Source organism: Phyllostomus discolor, chromosome 6, assembly GCF_004126475.2.
Source record: "Phyllostomus discolor isolate MPI-MPIP mPhyDis1 chromosome 6, mPhyDis1.pri.v3, whole genome shotgun sequence".
NCBI lineage: Eukaryota > Metazoa > Chordata > Mammalia > Chiroptera > Phyllostomidae > Phyllostomus > Phyllostomus discolor.
This window is the reverse complement of record NC_040908.2, coordinates 14426651-14450640: the sequence shown is the minus strand read 5'-3', so window position 1 is coordinate 14450640 and position 23990 is coordinate 14426651. Positions and strand designations below refer to the sequence as shown.

Below are 23990 nucleotides of genomic sequence, written 5' to 3'. Positions count from 1 at the left end.
CCTTTTATGGCTAAACTGAGGGAGAGCAAGGAGTGAGGGGGAGCAGTTTCTGGCTAGAGGCAGAGGGTTGTAGAGCCCCAGAGCGCCTCTCCCCTCACTGGAAACCCTCGGACATCTACCCAGTCATCTCTCTTCTTTCTCCTCCGTGACCCATTCTGATCCGACCCCACGACCCTTTCTCCTCTCTCCCCTCCCTAACATCCGGGGGGTGATTTCCCACTTGGCCGAAGTCCCAAAGTTTGGGTTTAGATTTCAGGAGGGTCCGCCCTATTTCCGACGCCTACTTCTCGGAGTGGGGTGGTGAGGAGGAGGCAGGGTAGGGAGGCACTGGTTAGTTAGATCACAGGCAGGATCGGTCAGCTTGTTGGATGTGGGGCAGAAAGACTGGTCTGAGAAGAGCACCCAGTTGCCCCAGCCCTATCTCCATTCTGCACCGCCTCTCATCGCTCTCCCCCGCTGCCGTGGCCAGGGAGGGGACCCTCAGGGCAGAGCCCAAAGGAAGCACCTGGTTGGGCCGGGCCGGGAAGCGAAGGGTGGACAGCCTCGCGGGGGGTCAGGGCAGGAAGCGGGGTCAGAGTCTAGGGTCAGGCCGTGCCTCTTGCCCGGCCCGCTGCTGCACCCTCCCCCTAGCGCGCACCCCTCGTCTCCGGTGGAGGCGGTCACAGCGCTATTAACCACATCCCCGGCTGCGCCAGCTGCGGCCAGCTGCGACCAGCTGTGCCCTGCCTTGCGTCCCGACGCGTGCGGTGTCTGCGCAGCCCCACCCGAGACCCCGCCCCCTGTGAGAGCGCAGGGGGGAGCAGGCGAGATAGGCAGGGCTAGAGAGACCTATCACTCGGCGCCACACGGCCGGAAGTGCCTGGCCCGGGACAGAGCTGGTGCAACAAACTTCCGGTTCTGGTCTCCTACTTCGTGCTAGGGCGCAGACCGCGTCAAAACCGAGCCCGCTGGTCAGGTGAGAAGCACGCAGGCGCGGCCCACGGCCCATTTGGTGCTGGCTGGGCCGGGGAGGTGAGGACGGGTCCGGTCGGAGGCTCAGTCCGTCCTTTTCTCTGCAGGATGATTACAGACGTGCAGCTCGCCATTTTTGCCAACATGCTGGGCGTGTCACTCTTCTTGCTTGTGGTTCTCTATCACTACGTGGCCGTCAACAATCCCAAGAAGCAGGAATGAAAGTGGCGCTTTCTCCGCCCCAGGTAACTGTCCGGGGCTGTAGCGCCCAGCTCCTGGAGAGTGGAGTGGCGAGGCCTTGCCAGGGCGTACAGGGATCGAAACTTCAAGTCAGAAAGTGTTGGGCCACGCACGATACAATCCAGAACCGGGCCTCTGTATCCGCGCAGGGAAGGGCGAGATTTGCAGGGCCCTGCCCCTCGCCCTTAAACTGTCCCCTTGCTAGAATGGGGGTGGGTTCGCTAATTCCCCTCAGTCCCAACTTCAGGTGGTCCCCGGATGCCCCAGGTAGGGGTGTGAGCACGAGGAGGCCCTGACACCGCTAGGAATCAAGGAACTGAGGGTGCCACTCACGAGTGAGGATTTGAGCTCTTCACTTAAATAGTCCTCACGTTTCCAAGGTTATTTAGACTTACGTTTAGGCAGATATTTTTGTGTGTGAGGGATTGTAAAGATACAGAATTCTTGTTCCACGTTCTGGGGCAAGGGGCAATGCTGATTAGGGATCGGTGACTGTAGACCCAAGTCCTAGAGCAGGGGGAGGGGGGGGGGGCGACCCGAGGGCTTGGAAACAAGCCTTAGGTGTGGGTCAGAGTGTGAAGGGCGGAGAGGTTGGATGGGCGTGGATTCCTGAAGGATCTCCCCAGGGGAAAGCTGCGGCGTTTTCCTTACCTTGGGTCTTTCCCCCTCTTTTCCAGGGTTCCAGGAAATAGTCTGAGGCAAGATGGAGGGTGTGAGGGGCCTTCACACTTCACTCCATCCCTTCTACCCAGCACAACATGTAAAGCAACTACACCTGGATTTTTCCAAACAACTTTTATTTCCTGAAAGTCTTCCTTAACCCTATGGAACAAGAAGCTGCCACTGAGTAGGGCCCAGTATAGGGGCTTTCTTTTCTACTCCCTCCCCCCGATATAAAAATATAGATTTTTTTGTGGTCCCAAAGTCTTGTGCTGTTGAGGGAGGGAAGGGGTGGCATGTTCCCTGCTGTGTCCTGTCTCAAGGTGACGCTCTGCGATGCCTCAGGACAGTGTGGCTGGCATTCCCAGGAGCTACCGTGGTCCCATGGAATCAGCAGCTGAGGGAGGGGACTAGCACATTTCTCACTGTGTCCCCCATCTTGTGGCTGTGTCCTGGGCATGAAGGTCAAGGCATCAGATCCGGGGAGAAACAGTGAGTGGGGGAGATTTAGGGGCAAAACAAACTTCAGGGTGGCGCAAGGGCCCCCCGCTGTAACAAGTCCGAGGCTGAGAGTCAGAGGGACTGCAGGAAGTAGGAGAGAAGGCAGGGGCAGAGTGGGGCCGCGGGGGCCCGGCCTGAGGCAGCCTGCAACAGAGGAGAGAGGAGTCAGGTTGGGAGTCTGCCCTTCTCCCGGTGTGGTGGCCAGGGGCTGGGAACGAGAGCGGCGCGGAGGGTAAGGACAGGCCGGGTGACTGCTGCCTGGTGTTCTGATGCTGGAGCCAGCAAGCTCCTGGGCCTTAGTCCCTAACGGCTGTTTTCTTGTACACTGGAGTGGAGACTGAGGCCATGATGGGGGGTGGAGGGGAATCAGGGAGCTAGATTTTAAAAGGACATTTAGTCCTGTTGGGGTCAAAAGGAGTAGGGAAGGAAAATGATGATTCTGAATGGCAGAAATGAGAATGAAGGGGTAAAAAAAAAAGGTGGGGTGAGGGGTGAGGGACTGGACCCTCGGGCTCACCCTGGTGCCGACTGGGGTCCTGGCTCTGGCTTACTGCTCTCCCTGGTCCGGGGGGTAGGGGATGTGGGGCCCGAAGAGCCTCTCATCCCTCTGCGAGTCGGCGGTGAGCCCCGGCCCAGCCTGGGCCTAGCCTGTAGATAGGGGATGGGCTAAGAGGCTGGGTTCTCCCATGAATATTTTTGCTTCTAGAGTTTCCGTGAGTGAGGGTATGGTATAGCGGTCAGCACAGGTACTGGGCCTTGAATTCCTGGGCACTGCCCCTGGCTGAGAGGGTAAGGCAGGATGCTAAGACTCTTGGGTTCAATCTGTAATAACTGTATGTTGAGTCTTATTTAACTAGGGGAGGCAAAAGGATCTGCCATTTAACCTCCGTGGCTACACTACGGCCAGGATCTGGATAAGTAGAGCAGTACTGTGTAGAAAGACGTTGGGGGAGTGGTGGATCTTCGTTAGGGCCTTCTGTGCCTCAGCCTGGCCAGGGCAGCTTAGCGCTTCACCCATCATCCAGCCACCTTCTGCCTGTTCCCAACTTTAGCCAACCTAACGCAGGGATCTGGACTGAATCGGAGCTGGTGGCACAGCTGTTCCTAGGAGCAACAACCAGATGTGTTACCTGGGGAATCCGGGACCCCTCCTGGCGGTAACTCTCCTCGGGCAGGTCTGGGCAGAAAGAGAGGAGAAGCTAAGGGCAGGGGCAGACGAAGCCAAAACTAGCAGGCTGAGGTTGGGGTATATCCAGCAGGAACATGGGTTGGAAGCAAGCAAGAGACCTGGCTGAAGGGCACGGGAACGCTGGACAGACAGACACCAGAGCAGCTCTGATACGGGCGGGGATGGGTAAAGCAGTGCTGGGCCTTCTCCCACCTGCTACCCCGCCGAACAGGTCCTCGCTGGGCTCTGCCAACGCTGTTATGCTGGGGGTGGGGGAAGACCTGATGACGTTACCTGCATCCGGGTCCTGATACAGGGGATCCGAGGTCCAGTTCCTAGTAGACTTTTCCCAATCACCATGACAGTCTCTGGCTTGTCCCCTGAGGACAGGAATGAGCAGCTGTTCCCTAGAGAACAAAGAAAACTGATTATCAGCCCTGCCTGGTATGGCTCAATGGATTCAGTGCCAGCCTGCAAACCAAAGGGTTGTGGGTTTGATTCCTAGTCTAGGGCATATGCCTGGGTTGCAGGCCAGGTCCCTAGTAGGGGATGTGCGAGAGGTAACCACACATTGATGTTTCCCTCTCCCTTTCTCCTCTATAAAAATAACTAAATAAAATCTTTTGAAAAGAAAGAAAAGAAGACTGATGCCAGGCAGGGACCATAGAGAAGAAGCGGTAACTTCCTTTAGATCAAGGTTTCTCAATATTGGCAACATTGACATTTTGTGCCATTGTGGGGTATTTAGCAGCATCCCTGGCCTCTACCCCTTCCCCATTTGTAACAAATCAAAAATGTCTCCAGACACGACCAAATGTCCAGGGGTGGTGAAGTGGTTCTCCTTGGTGGAGAAGCTTGGTATGCTCTAGTCTGGTCCGAGGGGTGCAGCAACAAATCAGAGCATGTGTCAGCACTCACTCAGACTAAACTACGAATCTATAGACCTCAGAGCCTGTTCCAGTCAGATGTGTGAGCATTTCAAGATCAAGTCAGCAGTACCCACGACAGGCGGGTTGAGGGCTGCCCAGTGACAAGAATTAGCGGACTAGGAGCAGCAGGCTCTGAGGGAAGTACGAGATGCTGGACTGGAGTCTCAGAAATCATCCTCATCCAGTCGCTTATACAGCTGGGACATAACGAAATGGGAGCAGGCGGCCAGGCTTTGTGTGGAGAATATGGTCACATGTGTGCAGTGATGACGGGAAAAGCCTATGCTTGCTTTCATGCTGCAGTGTGTCGGTGTTGCCCAGCTCTCGCAGTCAGGGAACGGCAATAAGGTAAGAAAAATCCTGAGGTTTCTCAACTGTAAAAGTGGGAATTAACCGAGAGGGCATGCTTAGAGCAGCGCCTGCCACAGAGTAAACGCTCAGTAAATGGTAACTGTTATTATACCAAGACATTCATTACATTCCAGCTTCCTGTACCAGGGCGTGGGTGGCCGGGGTTTAGGATAATCTGGTAAGATAACTGATGCCCCTGGTCTGGAGTGGCCTCTGTTACACCAAGTCGAGGAGGAGGACCAGGTCAGGTGGTGATGAAGCTGCAGAGGTTTCCTCAGGCCTGGTCAGGAGCCTACTCCACGCCCTGCGTGGTAAGGAAGGACAGTGGCCAACCTAGATCTCAGTGGCAGTGGGCACCAACCTGATATGCTGAGTGAGTTGGGCAGTAGGCAGGAGCCCATGTTGCGTGAGGAGGCTGGGCCAGAACTGGGTGGAGCTGGGGATGGGGCCAGGCTGCTTGAAGTCTGGCGATGTGCTTGTGGCTGCTGTCGCCGCCTCCTGTCCTGGTTTCGGGGCTCTGCGTGGAAGGGACACAAGCAGATAAAAGGACAAATAAGTGAGGCACTGTTACTCCACTGCCCCGCTAACTGTCCTTGGTCAGAAGAGGCCTGTTGTCGAGCCTGTCATCACACCAGCACCCCTTGTCTGAAGCGTATCTGAGATGAGTGGAAAGACCTTAATACCTAGTACAGTTACCCAGGTCTCGGCCAGCCCTCATGCTGCTTCACCGCTCTGGAGATAACGAGCTCCCCCACCAGTTCACTCTTGGCTTCCTAGGCTCTCCTCTTCCCTCTAACGGCTCCTCCTCAACTACCCTTCTGCTCCTGAGCTGGCAGCGGCTGCCCACCACTCGCTCCTTGGTCCTCTCCTGCTGAGCACACCGTCATCTCCCAAGTCTCCCTCTAGCCCTTTCTCCCAAACTGCAGCTCTAAGGGTCCACTGGACAGTTCTGCCTGGCCGCCTTTCATGACCCAAACAAAACCCATTCTCCCACCCTTCCTTTTGTTCTATGTGAAGAATCTGCTGGAAACGTCATTTCATCTTTCAGCTCTTCCCTCATGTTGAGATTTGTGTTTAGCCCAGTCAACAGTCCTGCCTCTGCCTTCATTTGAATTCCCTCTTTATTCTCCCCTGCCATTGACAGTGTCCAGACACAGGCCTTTCGTTAATTCAGGCTTTTGAAAAAAAATTCCCCATTGGTCTCTTCCCTTTTACAAGCCATCCTTTACACAGGTGCCAAAAATTGTTACTCTGAAACAGACCTGACCAAAAAAAGTCCTGTTGGCTCAGACACGGGGGAGACAATGAAGATCTGTTGAAGGACAGAGTCTAAACCTTTGCACGTAGCATTCACATCCTGCTCACGGCGATTCCAGTCTGCACGTCCGCAGTGGGCTGCCGAGCGGTCCTGCACGCCCTCCGCTACAACCTCTGGGGCTGCTAGCCATGAGGTTCCTCCACAATGTCTGTTTCCTCCTGGACAGCATTCCATCTCAAATGTCACCTCTGTGAGGTCTCCTTGACCAGTACAGGTAGGGTGCATTGTTCTCTCTTCATTGTTCTTTGTTTACTTGGCCAGTAGTTGTTTACGGTTTCTGTCTTCTTAAATACGTTAGTACATGTAAAAGACTTAAAATAGTACCTGGCATATACCAAGTACTCAATAAATGTTTACCGATATTCTAATTAGAATTTGAGTCTAACACTGTGTATCCCAGTGCCTGTCAGACAAAGACCTTGAGTGTTTTGTTTACTAAAGAGCAGACACCCACTGTAGACCACGCGCTGGCTCAGTCCTCGGCCCAGGGCCTGTGGTTATGCCCCACGGGGCAGCCCTCTGGTCCATCCCTTGTGACTAGAGCTGCACTCTGACGGACTCTGAAAGGGGCTGGCCCACGGGCAGAAGTGGCGACTAGACAGGGTAGGAAGGCTTTCGGGTTTGGCGGGTCCTTCCTCAGCACAGAGGGGTGGCAGGTGCCAGGTGCTCCCAAACTGAATGAGCTATTAGCATTCATGGAGCTGAATTTGATGGAAGTTTCAGGATGCCAGTTGACACCTGATGAAGCAACATATGTCAGATGTGAAAAGGCTTAAGAAGTAGGTGATAATAACTTCATCTTGTCTAGCTACACAGAGCAGTAACTGGCAGTAATAAGGCAATTTCTAGGAGGTTCCAAAACATTTTTAAAAATTGATATTAACATGAATAAGGACTAGAAGAAAGGGAGAGATCTGAAGATGGAAGTTACTCTAGCTTTGAGTTTGCTGAGATGCTGGATATAGTATCTAAGACTATAGCCAAGGGTCAGAACAGCCGGAACTCAGGGGGCTAGTAAGAGCTGGTACAGCAATGCCAGTAAGACCACAGAAGTCAGAGAAGCAAGCCCACAGTCAGGTAACCCGAAACGTTACCCGCCACCAATGACGGGGATGCTGTCGAGCCCAGGCCTGGGCCATTCTTTGGGTAAGACAGGGATGTCACCGTGATGTCCAAGGGATGGTACACAGTAGGCAGAAGCAATGAACTCGGTAAAGGGGGAAACAGCAGGTTTCCAGATGGCCTGAGAAACCTCCATACACAGAAGCACGTTGAAAATATACTAAGGGGTGAGGCCTCGCCTGTCCCAAGAAAGGATGAGAAAGAACAAGCAAGGATGGGCGAAAGCCTTTGGGACTTGTAGGTCCCAAGAAACTGTGTGATACCCAAGAAGGTATGAAGCTAAACAAGCAAATGATGTAAAAAAAAAAAGTGTGAAATGTAGGGATCATGGGAAAGATACTAAGGCTACAACTCAGGAGTCCCGCCCCTAAGGAGAGTTTCAGGATAGAAGACAAGGTCTGGTTTAGGGGAGAAGCCTGACTGGGAAAGTGGAAGGCATTTAAAGATAGCATTTCAAGTAATAACAGACTCTCTCGAGACCTGACCAGGCCTGCCTGTGAACTTGGCAATGTGAGCACACAGCCGTTTCTCGAGTTTTGGCTTTTGGCCTACTTAGTCCCCTCAGAGACAAGAATTAAAGGGAGGAGCCCCAACCCGGTTGTTTCTTGGTCCTGAGTGATAGAAACAGTGGTTTAAGAGTGATACATGATTAGCTCTGCTTCCAGAGGTTTTGAGGTGATATATTTTATTTATTTTTAGAGGGGAAGGGAGGGAGGGAGAAATGAAGAAAAACCTCGATGCAGGTGAGAAACATCAATTCATTGCCTCTCACATGCCCCCAGCTGGGGACCCGGCCTGCAGCCCAGGCATGTGCCCTGACCGGGAACCGAACCGGCCTCCTTTCTGTTTGCAGGCTGCAGCCACAGCGGCCAGGGCGTGAGGTGATGTTTTATGGTAACCAGCTGTGGGTTCCACTTTGGAGTGGCAGGGTAGTCCTGAGAGGAAGAGCTAGACTGACCTCAGCACTGTATGAACCAGAGTGGGTGTTCTAGGGTCTCGGATGAACAGGGGCAGGTGTGTGACTTGTGCCTAGGTCCTGTGTCATCCCCCCAGACACCCTGGGAACTCTCCCGAGGTGCAGCAGCCCACATCTTACTGAACCCCCGGGATGACTGCAGACCTGATACATGCCCCCCCAAGGGGTGGGAGGGTGAGACAAGCATTCATCCACCTCCCAGCTTGTTGCCTTTTATTTGTTCAGCAAATATCTGTTGATCATGCAGTGCCAGGCACAGTGCTAGGTGGTGAGGGAATAGATGGATGTACCAGGAGACGTCTCCTGCCATTGAGTAGGTTTGGCTGTGCTGTTTAGCACGAAGCTTTTGTTTGCAGTGGACAGAGTAGAAGTGGTGACAGCGGAGAGGCCCTCTTCCTGTGTCCTTTGACTCACTTCTCGAAGGACCTCCACCCACCACTGGACTTGAGCTTCTCTACCAAACGCTGTCTGTCAGCTGAGCTCAGATATCACTGAGCTCAGAGGCTGGGAAACGGTTCTCATAACCTCAGGTGTAAGCGCCAGGGCTGGGAGGAGTGAGAGTCGCGGTGACAGGACGGCAGCTGAAGACTTCAGCGTTAAGTCCCTGGTCTTCTACCCCAGTATCCCACTGGGTGGCTTTGAGGGCCAGGGCATATGTTTCAGTTTTTAAGGCTGCTCCTTGAACCCAGGGCTAGGACTAATCTGGAGTAAGGCATCTAGGGTGCACAACGTAAGGAGGCCCTTGCCTGAGCCCGAGAGCACGTGCCTTCTTAGACTGTGTGTTCTGGGCATCTCACTGCCCCTGCGCCACCCCCCCACCCCCAGTCCTTGCCCTGTTTTCGTCAGTACATAACCAGTAAGAGGTGCCGGTTTACCTTGCTGCCCTCCCCCAGTCCTCCTCTGAGCTCTGTTTGCACCTGCTATCACTCCGGTATCCTGCAGACTTTTGACTGCCTCACTCCGTCACTGCGTTAGGTACTTCCCAGTGACCTTCCCTCCTCCTCCTCTGCAGCAGCTGCTGCTAATGCCGTCTTTGCTTCTGAGCCAGAGGATGGGAACTTGACCACAGGTCTGGGAAGGCGGTGCTCACAGCCTCTTTGGCAGCGGGGGAGGAGGAGGTAAAGAGGGTCCTGGCACTGTGGTCAGGGGCGCCGAGAGTCCAGGCTTCCTCAGAGTCCTCCAGCCTTCTGCCCCGGGAACATTCCTGTTCGCCGCAAGTTGGCTACTAGACCCCTGAACCTCTGCCTTAAGCTTCTGACTGGGCTGCCTAGATCTTTCCTGAAATTCCCTGGATAGCCCAATCTCACGTTTTGTTCTAGCCAATAAAGGATAGTCACTAATTAAGTGTATAAATGTGATACAACTTTGTATACATTAGTGGAAATTTCCTTCTAAATAACTTCACAAGACAAAAAAAATCCTTTATCAAATTGCAATCCCATTTTGGGGTTTGGAAAGCATAGCTGCTTTATAGTTAGACCTCAGGGGCGTGTTCTTCCTGTCTTGGAACACCAAGTGTGTTCCAAGTGTGTCCAGATGTGGCCGAGGCCAAGGAGCCAGATGTGTGCAACAAGGAAATGTCCCGAAGCTATACTACAGACACGTCACACTAGACAGAGAGGTTGTTCCAAGGGCCCAAGACGCCAAGTCCAGACACCACAGTCTGCGTCCCTGTCCTGAGCCAGGGCAGTCTCCCGTCCTGGAGTCGGAGCAGGGACTTGAGATGCAGCAGCAGAACCGCAGCACCGGCAAATGCCCAAGAGAACACAGGAGGCGAAATCCTCAGGATCTGACCTTTCACCCCTCACAGATTCCTGGTTTGGTACTGTTAGCAAGCCTCTTGACCCCTCTGCTTTACAGACATAGTTTTTTCAGTTCTTACAAATATTTATTCAAGCCCCTGGGATGTCTCTTTACTCAAACCAGCTCTCTGTTCTGGCTTCTAAGCTCATTCACCCTGGGGAACACAGCTTCTCCCTTGGCTTCACCTGCACCTGTGTGTGTGTGTATGTGGGGGGACTCCTAGGTCCCACCCAACGTCACCGTTCGCACGGCTTGGCACTTCTCTGCCTGCAGAGCGTCTCCACATAGACAGTCCGTGCTGTCCACGCAGGTCTGCGGGGGACGGAGCCACCACCCTTCCTCCCGCAATGCCCTGCGTCACCGTGGTCTTCTCCCTGAGCTGGCAGCCCCGAAGCTGAGTTTGTGGCTCTTCCCGCATCACTGAGCCCTGCCACTTCCGTTCCTAATACATGTGTTCGCCTCTCCTTGCCCAGCCCTGGGACAGGCGCCGGTCTTCTCGTGTACGAACCCCTCTGAGGGTGCCGCCTCTGCTCCCCTGCCCGGTATGTACAGTTCAGACGGCTCTTTTCACGTCTTTCCTTTATCACAAGTCTCTTGTTCCCATCATCCTCAGAAGCACATCTGTCTTGTTAACTCATAGTCTTTGTCTTCAAGACATGTCTTCTTCCTCCCACCTCTTTTCACCCGACCTCCGCAGGAAAGGGCCTGGCCCCCGAGCCAGCGAGTACGCTTTTTGCCCTCTCTGCAGAGCAGCGCTGGTCCTGGCTGTCCGTCTCATCTCTGGAATGTTTTTGTCAAACCACAGACCGCCACACATTCGTCAAAGTCATTTCTCAACTAAACATTTTTCGGCTAATTGCTCTTGTGTTTATCTGTGACAGAGGCTTCCCGAGTCCCCTGAATGTTTATAATGTGTGTGTGCTTCTATGTTGTGTCCGCTGTCCTTCGAATCCTATTAAATTTCAAATCAGCCAACTAGGAAATCACTTTGTACTGACTATGCCTATTTTCTGTTATTTGGGGAAGTAATAGAGAAACACAGTTCACGTCCCTCACTCAAGGAGCTTGATACAGCGCTCTGCATTGGGAGGGAGACAGGGAAGGTGTTCAGAGCTGCCCGGAATCCTCCAGCGAGGACCCAGAGCAGGCTCTTGCCTCCCTCCTTTTTGTAGGAAGGGAGGGAGAGTTTACAGTGCTGATATTCCTTCCCAAGAACTATGAGTTAAGAGGAAAATAAATTAGAAGGAAAAAAACTTTATCCAGATTTAAGATGGGAAACTCGGGTATACCGGGGCATGAAAAACCTACGTGTGAACAACCCTGCCACTCAATAGCTGTGCAGCCTTAGACACGGCACCATCAAACAGCCTCCGTTTCCTCACTGAGAAAGAAGCAAACACCATTCAACCCACAGGGTCCTCGTGAGGGTTAAAGGAAATATATGTGATGCTGTTTTGTTCACTGTTTAGTGTTACTTAAATATAAGGCACTATTATCACTTTACTGCTCCTTCAAGCACAGTGGGCGAAAGTGCCCTTTTCCAGTGAAGAACCACTCTCAAGGAGTGGGGCCCAGAACAGAAGCCAAGGTAACTACGGTGCAGGCTGCAGGTCGAACAGCGCACTGGTCAAAGCTGGGAAGGACCGCTGCTCTCCTCTGTGGCCGCTCTAACTAGTGCCGTCAGCAACAACCCAGTGCCTGTGCTGGTGTGCACCCAAAGCTGAGGCGCAGGAAGTGCTAGCAAGGATGAGTGCGGATTGGAGACCAGGAAAGTGTAACACTTTACAAGCCTCTGTGCTCTGGCAAGGCTTCCACGGCCCATAAGCTGCAGACAACGCTGACCTGTGGTTCCCTGTGCTTCCACAGGTGGCACTGCTCCAGCCTTGCCCCCAACTGCGGAGAAATGGCTCCATAGTCCTTTTCTCTTCTTTGCCTAAAGGACCCTCTGTTTCTGGAATACACTGTGACCCAGAATCTCTTGTCTTTATCAGGCAGGGTCTCATGAGGCCAAACTAGAGCTACTGATGCCAGGCCGAGCAATTGTGGTCACTGTTGGAAGAGGCTAGCCTGGTGCGTTTAAGCCTCCAACAGAATCCGTCTGTAGTTCCCTTTTTCTTTGGAAAAGTTGGAGTCCTTTTCCTAACACTTTCTGAGCAGGCTCTGAGGCCAGGAACAATTTCAGCTCACAGGACCCGGGACAGGACCCTCCGCCATTCTACACTGCTGCAGTTTGGGCTGTGGGGCCATTCCTTATGCTTCCTCCAACAAGACGGCCTGACGCTGGCGTGGAAGCAGGGGGCTCCACGTCCCAGCGGGCCCTGCTTCCCCTAGTGGTTTACACTTGGAAGCTCCCGTCTCCCAACATGTGCCGGAGCGCAGACACCCGCCTGTGCCGCACACAACACCGCTCTGGAGCTCATGCCGCGGGAAACACCAAGGTCGCAGGAGAGGCTGCAGATTCTGCTACAAACTAATTTTATTGATTCACTCCTTGGCACCAGTCCAAGTGTGTATCTTCACGCTCTCACTGCCCCCAACAATGCCCCAAACAACTGAACACCTGTCGCAGGGGCTCCCAGACTAGCTTACCTCTCACGGGGCCCAGCACCCGGTGGCTGACCTTTTGGGTGCTAGAGCCCAGGCCTGGCAGCCCCGCAGACCGACTGCCATGAAAAGGAAAGCTGGGGGAGTTCTTCATCTGTGGAGAGTTTTGCTGGCTGCTGCTGCTCCCGCCAGCACTCGTGCCAGTGCTAAAGCTTCGCCCGCGGCTCAGGGTGTTTTCAGAGCAGGAAACAGGCAACCCGCTGCAAAGAAGCACATGGGAGTTCACCATGGGCCAGGGGGTTGCACCCCAAGTCTCTCCCCATGATCTGGTGCTCAGTAAACCTTCACCTCTGGGGTGAAAAGGCACAGAAACTCATTCCATGGGAGAAGGGAAGAGTTCTTGTGACGTCCGAGGTCTCTAACCTGGGTACACCCACTGAGCTCAAGAATGCCTAGAAACCCTTGTTCATATATATATACGCTCCTGCAGAAAACACACCAAGAGCCAGAGGGCCATCCCTGGGCCGCTTAAACTCCCAGGAGATTCCTCCCTCATTGCCTTGGCGCTGGCCTTCGGAGCCCTGAGTCAGGCATTCACGACAGCCAGAGGCCAAGCACTGCCCTCCCCGCCCCCCATAACTTCGTGCAGCGCTCTGGAGCACGGAGACCCCTAGCCTGGCTTCAGGTATCTGGGAAGTATGAAGTCTGTCCAGAAAAAGGCCAACGTCCCTACCTGATTTAATTTTCTCTCTTGCATCTTTCAATTAACCACATGGCATAGAGTTTTAAAGGTAAAAAGATATGCAGAGTTACCTATATATTTAATATACAAGGTCTGTCCAGAAAAAGTCCAGCCATTGTTAATCTAATGAGAACAGTTTGCACAACATCAATGTAACCTGGCAGCCACGGAGAGTGGACTGGAATGCGCATGTGTGAACAATGACTTCACTGCACTAGTCAGTGGAGGCAATAGGTGCCACTGCGTGAGCATGTGCACTGTGTGGCCGTCACATTCAAAATGACTGAGTAGAGCGACGAATCTGCATCAGATTTTGTGTTAAGCTTGAACACTCCTCTGTGGAAGCTATTTGGATGATTCAGGTCAAAGCTATGGACAACTGGTAATTGGCAGCTTCATCACAACAATGTACCCACTCATGTGTAAAGCTTTGTGCATTTTTGTGTGTGTGTGAAACATCAAATCACCCAGGTGACTCAGCACCCCCTATGGCACCCTGAGACTTCTGGCTTTTCCCAAACTAAAATACCTTTGAAATGGGAGAGATTTCAGACTATCGATGAGATATAGGAAAATATGGCAGGGCAGCTAATGGTGACTGGAGAATTATGTGAGGTCCCAAGGTGCCTACTTTGAAGGGGACTGAGGTGTCATTGTCCTATGCACAGCGTTTCTTGTGTCTTTTTAAAAAAATACCTACTTTTCATCTCACATGGGAGGATACTGTCTGGAGAGACCTTGTACATCGTTCAAAATAAAAGGGAAGGGGATCCCATTTTCAAAAATTGAACTAATCTTACTAATTTTAACCTACTCTGAAAATACGTGGTCCTTTTGGAAGTGGGAAAGGAACACAAATCCCTGGGAGTCCCTTGCCCTGGAGCCCTGTTCCACTCTCACGCCCTTCCCCCCTTCCGCCCTGCTGGTCTTACTTGTTGGTTTTGGGCGGAGTTCGAGAGCCTCTCTTCTTGACACCCACGTTCACAGTGCTGCTCGGGCCTCGAATGCCACGCACATGTTTCAGCATCCAGGCCCGGAGGTTCGTGAGGCTGCTGTGCTCCGACAGCACAATGCGGGGCCACGGGTTGCACTCCGCCATGTCCAAAGCCGCAATGGCCATCGCTCGTCCCACCTGTGGGGGTCGCTCGGCTCAACCTCTTGGTCTTCCAACCAAGGCCGCGGTGTTGGGGAGGGGGTGCACAGCACCGTGGAAGGGAAGGAGGCCAGACCTCCGATTTGTCCCATGGGTACGCTTAACTTTTATGCTCAGGCTAGGCTGTTCATCACAAGTGGATTTAGAGTCACTTCCTCATCACTGTTCATTTGGGGGCCCTCATCCATTATAATCTGGGACAGGTGTGCTTTCTGGCCGGCACCAGGAAGCTGTCCCAGCAGAAGGCACTTGGATCTTTCCTATAACCCACAGCTCTTTCTACTCCTCTCGTGTGCCCTAGGACACCAGGGACCACCAAGACCACTGTAGAGGGGGTGATTTTAGTCAGGAGCGAACTAATCCAATACTAGGGGGGGGAGACAAGCTCAGAGGCCAAGAACCTGACACGGGCACACTAGGGCGTTCTCTGTGCTGGGGGGCGCTGGCGTCAGGAAGAGTGTCCACCCACCCTCTGAGTACTAGCGCAGTCAGGGGCCTGCTGTTGGCTGAGAAAATAACCGCTGCTGCGAGAGGGCGACAGTGGCGAGCCTCTCTCCAGGGGACATGAGTCAGGCAGTGGGCACAAAGGCTTTCCCAGATTCTGAGGGTCTCCTCTTCCCCATCTATCCCACGTGCTCATACCTGCTCAAACAACTCCATCGTGTATCTGGAGGGGAAGGCCGGTGGGGGCGGGGGGCTGGCACGACCATTGTCATGGCAGGCGGGAGGGATGCTGTTTACTGAGCGTCCAGTGTTGTAGTTGCATTCGAGTGTGTAGCTAGGACACAGAGACCCTTATCAGTGTCCTACCTGGGCAGAATCAGGACAGAGCTATGGGGGACAGCTTATGTGGTCTAAAAAGGACAAAAACAGGAAGTCCTAATTTCTAACAACCAGCAACTGACCTCAGCACTGTATTACACACCCGAGAAGTCCCCAAAAGGCGGAGTCCCAGACTAACACCAATAATGCTAATTGCGGGCCTGCCTTTTGAGAAGACTTGGGTCGTTCCCTGCCCCTCAAACCCCCCTGGACTGGGTATTGCTTTCTTTAGGGAAGCGATTTCAACAACCGTATCTGAGTTTCCTTCCAACCTGTGGACTATCCCTGAGGCTTTGTAGATCGCAACCCGGCCACTCCCCTCCTTAGACTGGCCGTCTCTGCGGTCTCGGGCATACATGTTCTTCTCTGAGAAATTGCAGCCCTGGAAGTCGAAGTGGGCCGAGTTCAAGGAGATGAGCTTTGGATATAGCATATTTTCCACCTGTTTGGGGGAGGAAAAGAGGAACTGAGAAGAAACAGAGAAAGAAGGGACAAGGGCAAGGAAGAGATGGCAAGCATGGGGCCATGTGACTTAGATACCTTCACAACCATCAGCAGTAGAAGCGTTTCTTGAGTTCTCACGGAATGTTTGACATTATTTCCAGGTGTTGGAAAGGTGCAATTCTACCTCTTTTTAAGCATTGAGCTTCTTCTCTCCAATAATGCAAAATTTTCCTTCTCCCCTGGTTTCCCAAACTCTAGAAAAGACTACGATGCCGACAGCGTGACACTCTTGCAAGGTCATGATGTAATTGGCCCCAGTGCCATCCCTTCTTGGCCCTTTGCGGCTTGTTCAGAAGTCGTCCACCTTTTGCGGCCACAGGCCTTCCTGCCAGAAGGTCACCTTCCCTCTGTTCACGGCCTAACCTTTGTCTCCCAACCTGCGACACTCCCCACCCTCACCCTCAAGTCTGCGGGCTCCTACCTGGGTGCTCTCATCACTAAAGCTGTTTCCATACATGAAGCAGCCCCTCTTGGAAGCATGTCCGTGCAGGTCCACATAGTAAGCGACCCCACTCTCTGTGGGGGGGATGGTGTCGGGGGCTGGCTGCTCAGCCCCGGTGGACCGGTGCGGCATGATCCACACGCCGTGGTCCTTCTCTTCTGCTGGCTCAGTCTGCGTCCAGGCTTCAGGATGATCCCCATCGGATGACTGCCCAAGGTGAGCCTCGTTTTGGAGATTGTTGGCTTTCTCGAGGTCAGAAAGGGGAGCTGCCGGGGGGAGAGGAGGACTGTGCTCTTGCGCAGAGGGGCTCTGGGGGTTCAGGCGGGAGTGCACGTGGTGGTAGAGAAGCACCGCTTTCGCCCCGTAGATGGCCGGGTGCAGGGCCGCATCGGGCTTCAGGTACTGGCGGTTCAGATTCACTCCACGCGAGTCTGTGCTGTGGGGAGACAAGGAGCGCGGAGCTCGTTTCCCTGCGGCAGGGTCCCTGCGAGGGCCGCACAGCGAGGCAGACACTAGCGTAGGTGGAAGGGACACTCTGGGAGGCAGCACACAACGAGAGGCGGGAGCGGCTTCGGGAAAGAAAGACCCGAGGACAGGCCCTCTCCTCTTGCGGCCACCACTCCTGCACCGAAGCCTAAGGAGAGCTCCCGGGTGCACCTGCGGCTACTCTAGCTCCGCCCCGCCCGGAGCGCGCCACTAGATGGGACCCCACTCCTTCTCGGGTCCCTGGACAGTTACACGGGCTTGCTCCTGTTGGGGTACAAGAGGGCCGGGGACACAGGAGGAGGTAGATGACAGGCTGACAGTACTGAGATGCAGGGATGAGGGACACCGGACCAGCCCAGAGAGGCTGGGGAGGCTTCTCACCGGTAGTGGCCCCGGACGACACCATCAGGGTTCAACATGGGAATCAGCTTAAAGACAAAGAGGCGACGTAGGGTTTGGGCCCGGGGATCATCAGGCCGAAGGATGAAGTCCAGAAAGCCATTGAAGACAAAGCTAGATGGCGTCTCCCCAGGGTGCACCCTGCTGCTCAGGAAGAATACCTGACCGGAGAAGAGAGCAGTCATTAGGTTAGTCACACTTCGCTGAGGGCGGGGGCAGGGGCGGGACGAGGCCGGAAGAGCAGCCACTGGATTCCCAGCTGGCTGAGTTGGTAAAGTGGAGTGGCAGCTGTCGCGCTTGTCCCAGGACGCAGGCAGAGGCTGCGTCTAAGACGCCTAGAGATGAGGAGGGCTTAAAGCTATCAACAGTGCCCGGACTGGGGACAGGTCAGGGTCCTGCCTTTATTCTACTCCCACGCACCCTCTTGCCCGTGAAGCAGAATGGCCGGGGGGTGCTGATGTCAGGGAACAGCTGCTCTAGGCGGGGCTCTCGATCTTGGCGAAGCCCGTGGCAGGAACTGATCGTTAGCAGATCTACACGAAGTCCATCCAGGGAATAGCAGAGGATCTCCCGGTGGTAATAGATGGTATCCAGGGGGCTGCAGGGGTAAAACTCATTAAGCCAGCTGAAGTCCCTCAAGTCCTAGCAATAGGTGGGCCTTGTCATGTCCCCAGGATTTGCAGGATCTGGTGCTCCGCCCTGACCTTTGGGGCCTTACAGCTCCTCCCAGTGTTAAAGGAGGCCGAGGATCTGGACGGGTGTGCGCTGCCAGAATGCCAAGTAGAGGACGGGATGAACTTGCCCCCCACCCCCCGCCCCAGTTTATGGCTCCGGAGGATGGATTGCTGTGCACAGACAGAGAGAGCTGCCCTTTACTGGGACAGAACACAGGTGTGCTGAGCAATGGCAGTGCTGGCCAAGTTCTGGATGACTGACGGGAGCTGGGATAGTAAGGGCCTGACCTGGACAGGTGGGTGAGTAGAGTAAGTGGCGGTATGCTGAGCAAGGTCACACAGAAAAGTATTTGTCAGAGGTACCCAAAGTCCCACATTCTGTACAGAGAAAAGAACTGATGAAGTTTTGGTTCAGGGCTCTGAGGGCAAGTTCCAGAAGTAGCGGAGGTGCTGTCTGGTCCAGGAGCGTGTGGCAGGAGTCAGAACGGGGCTGGCACCTGCTGTGGGTAGGGTGGCTCTCCAGAAAGCGCTGGTCTAGCTGGTTCAGCAAATCCTGGCAGTCACTGTACGAGAAGGGGTAGCAGAAGGCGAAGAAGGTGGTGGCCCCGCGGCCCTCCACGAAACGGTGAACGAAGGAGAGCACAAACTGCGTCTCTGTCATCTGAGCAGCAGAGGAGGAAGGGGGGGCCAACAAGCCATCAGTGTCACCACAAAGATCCCACTGAAGTCACCAGAACTGGTGACCTCACACCCCCGCCCCATTTACCAACTTCCCTCCCTCTGAGACTTCCCGTGTGACAGCCAGCTCCTCCGAGGTCTCCTGAGACAGGACTCATCTTGGACCCCTGCTAGCACCGCAGGGAAAGCTGGCGCTGACACCCGGGGTCCTGCCTGCCTAGTGGTCAGTACTGAGTCCTCTTCCCTTTCCCTCTTCCACCTTTAGCACCCAAGTCTTTCTCTCCTCCTCATGGATAACTTACCTCAAAGGTGGGCCGGTCTCGAATGCGCTCCCAGCGTGGCCGGGTGGGCAGTGTACGCACAAAGGGGGCCATGCCCTGGGAATACAGCTTGCTTTGCTTGTTCATGTTCATAATATTGATCTTGATGAGTTTCCCTGGAGATCCTCCCCGGACACTGAAGTAAAACCATGACCTGAAGGCCAGAGTTGGAGAGACGGGTCATTAGGTCCAAGAGGGCTGGAGAGAGGGCGTGTAGGAGAGTAGTAAGGAGAGAGGGAGGGAGGAGGGCTAGAAGAGAAGGCAGGGTGGGTGGTGTGTCGTTATGAACTGTAAGTCAAAGGGCTGACCACAGGTGTGGGGGCAGGGACATCGCCTCTCTGTTCCTTCTTCCACCCTCCTGCACTCTCCTCTTACCTGTTCCCGTTCTCAAATTCTGTTTCAGCACAGTCTGGTCGGGTCCACACGTTGAACTCATAGTCGGGGGAAGAGGCAGTGCTGCCGGAGGGGGCTAACGCCCCGCCTGCTCCTCCTTCCCCATCACTGGACACAGATTCCACCTTCTCCACGTGGGCTAGGTTCCCAGAATCAAACCGAGAACTGAAGAGCAGCCCCCCACAGCGCAGCTCCATGGCGGGGCTGGGAACGCATCCTCCTGCCGCACTCTGGCCCTGAGAGCTGGGGAAAAGGGGGCGCCGGTTAGGGAGGGGGGGGAGGAAAAACGAAAACGAGCTTCTTGGGTATCTCCACATAAATGAGAGCTACTCTTAGGGAGTGCCCTAGGAAGCAAGAGGTTTTCTCCCTGCCAGACAAGGTCTTCCATTAAAGGCCAAGCGGTATTCTGTCTCCAGACTAAGGGTTACAACTGACCTAAAAGGGCTCCATTTTACCACAGCTTGGCTATTCCAAAATGAAATATTCAGTGGCTTAACTAGGTTGAGAGAAATACTAAGACATACTAGACTCTAAGCTTCTTTGAAGCCTAAAGATTAGAAAATATAATTAGGTCAGATTACCTAAACCTAGCTAAGATATTGATACACCCACCACGACACATGGCCATCTTGAAAGAGGGGCCATTCGGGATCTCTGCTTCCTAGATTGCACCTCCCCCGCCTCCCCAGCAAAGCAGAGTGGAAAGAACCACATTTTCTAAGTTTGAATGGGCAGCTTCTTGTCTCCACTCCTTTGTCCTCATTAAATACTGACCAGGCGTTCTTCTGTTGCTCCCCTGAGCCCTGGAAGGGCTGTTTTTTCCTTTTTTGTTTTTTATTATGGAAAAAAACTAGAAAAGTGTGGCCTTGACAAGCCAAAGGAAACTGGGCGGAAGCCACTTGCTCACCTAGAGACTGCAGCTCAATTCCAATTAGCGCACAGGTCTGTTTCCACCCTTCTCCAGCCCTGTGAGCACTGGAGTCCCTGAACAGGCTACTCTGGTAGTTGGGGTGAATAATGGGTGTTGTCAGTACCCCCCAAAAAGTGGCTGGTTGAGACCCACCTGGGGACAGGGGGGTGACTTCTCGACTCTCAACTCTGAAGGACCCAGCTGGCCCTGGGCGGGGTGGGGTATGGAGGCATGGAATGGGTCAAAACAGACTCTCAGTAGAGGGAGGGCGAAGAGGCCGGGAACAGGGGTCAGAGGTGAGCCCACCGGAGTGGGGGGGGTGGGGCCGGGAAAGCAGGGTTGAGGGGCGGGGTGGGATTCCAGAGGGGCTCGGGGCTGAAAGGGCAGAGAAGGGGGCGGCGCCGGGGCGGGCGGGGCCCGCACTCCACGCGGAGCCCCTCACCTCTCTCTGGGCCGGTGATCCCGCTCCCTCTCCCGCTAGCGAGGCGCCACCTCGGGCCCCGGCACCCGGGCCCTTTCCCCAGGACCCAAACAAAACCCTAGCGCCGCGGTGCCGGGACCCCGCTCTGCCAGGAAACAAGAAGTCTCGCGCCTATTGGCCACATGTACAGCTGGCTACCCGCCCAGTAAAGCTCGCTGCCATTGGCCAGTGCGCAGGGCGCCCTTGCACGCGGACCGGTGCCTGAGCCAGTGCCGTTTGGGGGCTCGGCACGGCGGGAGGGTTCTGCCCGCGTTTTCTCGGAAGATAGTTAACGGCTTGCCAGTGGGGAGGAGGGAAACACAAAATGACCAGGAAGTAAACTGGAAAGGACTTACCTTCAAATAAAAAGGACAAAGTATGAAAGTTACCACTGCCTGCCGTGTCTCAGTGTACTACAAACGCCCAACCGGTTCGGCGATTTCTCGCTGATCGGAGATCCTCTAGCGCGTGGGCAAAAACCAAGTGGAGGATGCGGGCATCGATCCCGCTACCTCTCGCATGCTAAGCGAGCGCTCTACCATTTGAGCTAATCCCCCGGCTGTTAGTACTGGCCTTCCCGTTACCCTACAGGCTGTTACAAGCTGTGTACTAACCGGTAGACCAACCAAAATTCAAGATATTTATTTAACATCAGAGTACGGCGGAATCGTGGGCAAAACTTTTAAAAAGCAGGAATAACTACACGTAAGCAATAGTAATAAAGCCTTGTTTAAACTAAAACACATGTGAATGTCTCTGCATTTAACTCACAACAGGGTTGTACTTACTACAAATATATTTTACTGAACATCGGCTACTCACGCAAATTCAGTCTGCCTTTTTCCTCATGAGAGGACTGAATTAAATGGAAGTTAAAAGAAAAAAAAAAAAGTGATCCGAAGTCCTTCGAGCCGGAATCGAACCAGCGACCTAAGGATTGCCACAGCTCATCCACTACAGTCCTCCGCTCTACCAACTGAGCTATCGAAGGCCCCGCTGCTCCCGTGCTTTGCCGGCTACCCTCTAATACTTACCCAGGGCTCGATACTCGAGATGTTTAGAACTTTCTAGAGTCCAGACTCCACCTTCTAAAGAAGCTTACCCCGGCCGGGCCCCTCCAGACCACACAGAACAGAGCAAGCCGGAGACTATAGTGCGAGTAAAGCACCCGCTTCCCAACCCAAATGGAGGAAACGCGGGCAATACACTTCCCTTCCGTTCCCCTGCTTTCCACACCACCAAACAATACACAGACACCCGAAACCCGACACCCCGCTTCCCCGCTCCCCCCCACCCCCACCCGCCCTCATTGGCTTCTATAGTATTGCTGACGCTTAGAGATCCCGCCCGCAACCCTAAGTTTCTGGGCAGCATTGACCAGCAGGTCCAGTACGCGTGCTTGCTCTACAATTGCAAAGCGCAAGCCCGCTTTGCGGCTCTGACCGCTTGCTTTTGCTATTTCGCGTTTTCTCCGAGGACGCCAATAAAATCCTACTGTTTTCCTAGTGTGAAACGCATTCACTCCATCAATTAACCAACGTTTTGTCAGCATCTGTCCGTCCTGACCAGGGCAAGAAAGATACAAACCATGGAGCTGATCGAGGGCTGCAGGAAGGAGCGGGATCCGGTTGCGCCGAAACCCCGCGCTGTGGGACTGCGGGGCGGGCGGGGAGAGGGGGCCTGGGGCAGGGCCAGGCCCACTGGTCTCCCGCCCCTAACCGGCCCGGCCCCCGCCCCTATCCGGCTCACACCTGCACCTGCCTCCAAGGACCTGCAAAACCAGCCCGCAATCCTTTGCGCATTAGAAGCTCCCAGGCTTTAAAAATAAAGAAATCAACCTAAAACCCAACTCTTCTGCGAAGCCTTGCTGGTGGGATCGGTGTGCGGGAGGACCTGGCCTCCATTTCCAGTTCTGGGGCCAACCTGAAGTCACGATGCCCTGGGCAAATCCAGGTGATGATTTCAAGCCCCTCGCAACTCCGACATTTCATGGGTTCTCCTAGGCTGAGCTTTAAATCCGAGGTCTGTGAGATCGTTGAGCACAACACGGCTTTGCGCCCACCCGCAAAGCAGGAGGTTAACATCTTGGTTTAATTCTGCTCTGTTGCTGTTCTAGAGCGTTAGCTTGGGGTGTTTAGCACCTTTTTTTTTTTTTTAGGGTGAGGGCTGGGAACAGAGCTGGGTAGCAAAACATATTTATGTTGCTTTTTATTTTTATTTTTTGGTGAAATTCATATAACACCATGAACAATTCTAAAGTATGAACAATTCAGTGGCATTTAATACATTCACAATGTTGTGCAAATTCCCACCTCACTCTTGTTTAGAAACTAGAACAAAATCCGTATCCTTTAAGCTATTACTCCCCACCAACATCCCCTGGCAACGAGTCTGCTTTCTGTCTGTATGGATTTGTCCATTCTGGAGATTTCATAGAAAATAAATCATAAAACGTGACCATTTATATCTGATTTCTTTCACTTATGTTATTGAGACTCTAAGTCGTAGCTTGTATCAGTATCACCTCCTTTTTGATGGCTGGATACTATTCCCTTCTATGGATGTACCACATTGCTTATGCATTCAACTGTTTTGATGGACATTTGGGCTATTTCCATCTTTAGGCTTTTATGAATAGTGGTTTTATGAACATTCATGCACAAGTTTCTATGTGGATATATGTTATCTTGGTTATCTATCTAGGAGTGGAATTGCTGGTTTTCAAGGTAATTGTATGTTTGACTCTTGGAGGAGCTGCCAGACCATGTTCCAGTGTCTGAACCATCTCACATTCCCCACCAGCAATGTGGGAGGGTTCCAGTTTCTCCACTTCCTTGTCAATACTTGCTTTCTGTATTTTTATTATAGCTGACATTTCAATAAATTAAGCTCAATTAATTACAGGCATTTTATTATGTCATCACAGGTTATTTGGAATCATTTGAATTGCCATTTCTCATCCTTTAGTTTCACCACAATTTTTAAACATATTCATCTTATTGTCAGATACAGTTTAAATTCAAATTTTCATTGTTAATACTCCTACACTAAATGTTCTGGAACATAAACCTTTGTCCATATTTTTACTTTTCTATTCTCCAGAATATATATATATGGAGAATATATATATATATATATAGTTTTTGTTAACTTTTTAAAGTTATTATTTTTACATATTTACATAGTTGGGAACCTCACATAATTTTGATAAAAATTACAAAATTATACAAAGTCTGAATATATTTTTAGAAATGGAATTACTTGGTAAAATAGTATGAAACTTTAAGATCTTTTGATATTACCAAATTAATTCCTAGAAACATTATATCAATTTCAATCATAGCATTCACTCAGTATATCAATTTAAAAAATTCTTTGTTAATATATGCAAAAGTGGTCTTATTTTAAATTTGCACTTTTTAACCAATGAAATAGTTAAAAAGT

The 23990-nt window shown here is 52.9% G+C and overlaps 2 protein-coding genes and 2 non-coding genes across 14 annotated transcripts; 1 reads left to right on the top strand and 3 right to left on the bottom strand.

Annotated features, from left to right (window-relative positions):
• Positions 1 to 804: 804 nt before the first annotated feature.
• Positions 805 to 2110, top strand: OST4 (oligosaccharyltransferase complex subunit 4, non-catalytic). The gene is made up of 3 exons (XM_028515371.2): positions 805 to 955; positions 1059 to 1196; positions 1869 to 2110. The coding sequence occupies exon 2, from the start codon at positions 1060 to 1062 to the stop codon at positions 1171 to 1173; it is 114 nt and encodes a 37-aa protein (XP_028371172.1). The 5' UTR covers positions 805 to 955; position 1059; the 3' UTR covers positions 1174 to 1196; positions 1869 to 2110.
• On the bottom strand, positions 1972 to 22202 carry AGBL5 (ATP/GTP binding protein like 5). 11 transcript variants are annotated; one of them, XR_003684809.2, is made up of 17 exons: positions 20529 to 20680; positions 20084 to 20174; positions 19159 to 19419; positions 18766 to 18937; positions 18283 to 18446; positions 17532 to 17709; positions 17094 to 17272; positions 16206 to 16662; positions 15553 to 15722; positions 15101 to 15236; positions 14238 to 14437; positions 12609 to 12823; positions 5162 to 5317; positions 3815 to 3927; positions 3483 to 3529; positions 2870 to 3000; positions 2116 to 2496 (listed from the first exon to the last, which is right to left on the bottom strand). XR_003684809.2 is itself a non-coding variant. In XM_036027753.1 (16 exons), the coding sequence occupies exons 3-16, from the start codon at positions 19371 to 19373 to the stop codon at positions 2325 to 2327; spliced, it is 2658 nt and encodes an 885-aa protein (XP_035883646.1). In that variant the 5' UTR covers positions 19374 to 19419; positions 20240 to 20293; positions 20529 to 20918; the 3' UTR covers positions 2116 to 2324. The 11 variants fall into 11 exon arrangements, 8 of the variants coding, with proteins under 8 accessions (XP_028371163.1, XP_035883646.1, XP_035883645.1 ...); XR_003684807.2 differs by lacking the exon at positions 20084 to 20174; XR_003684808.2 differs by lacking the exon at positions 20084 to 20174 and having other exon boundaries at positions 20240 to 20654.
• TRNAA-AGC lies at positions 21031 to 21103 on the bottom strand. The gene has a single exon. It is a non-coding gene; the product is annotated as a tRNA-Ala (tRNA).
• TRNAY-GUA lies at positions 21449 to 21537 on the bottom strand. Its single transcript is given in 2 exon segments — positions 21449 to 21484; positions 21501 to 21537. It is a non-coding gene; the product is annotated as a tRNA-Tyr (tRNA).
• Positions 22203 to 23990: the final 1788 nt, after the last annotated feature.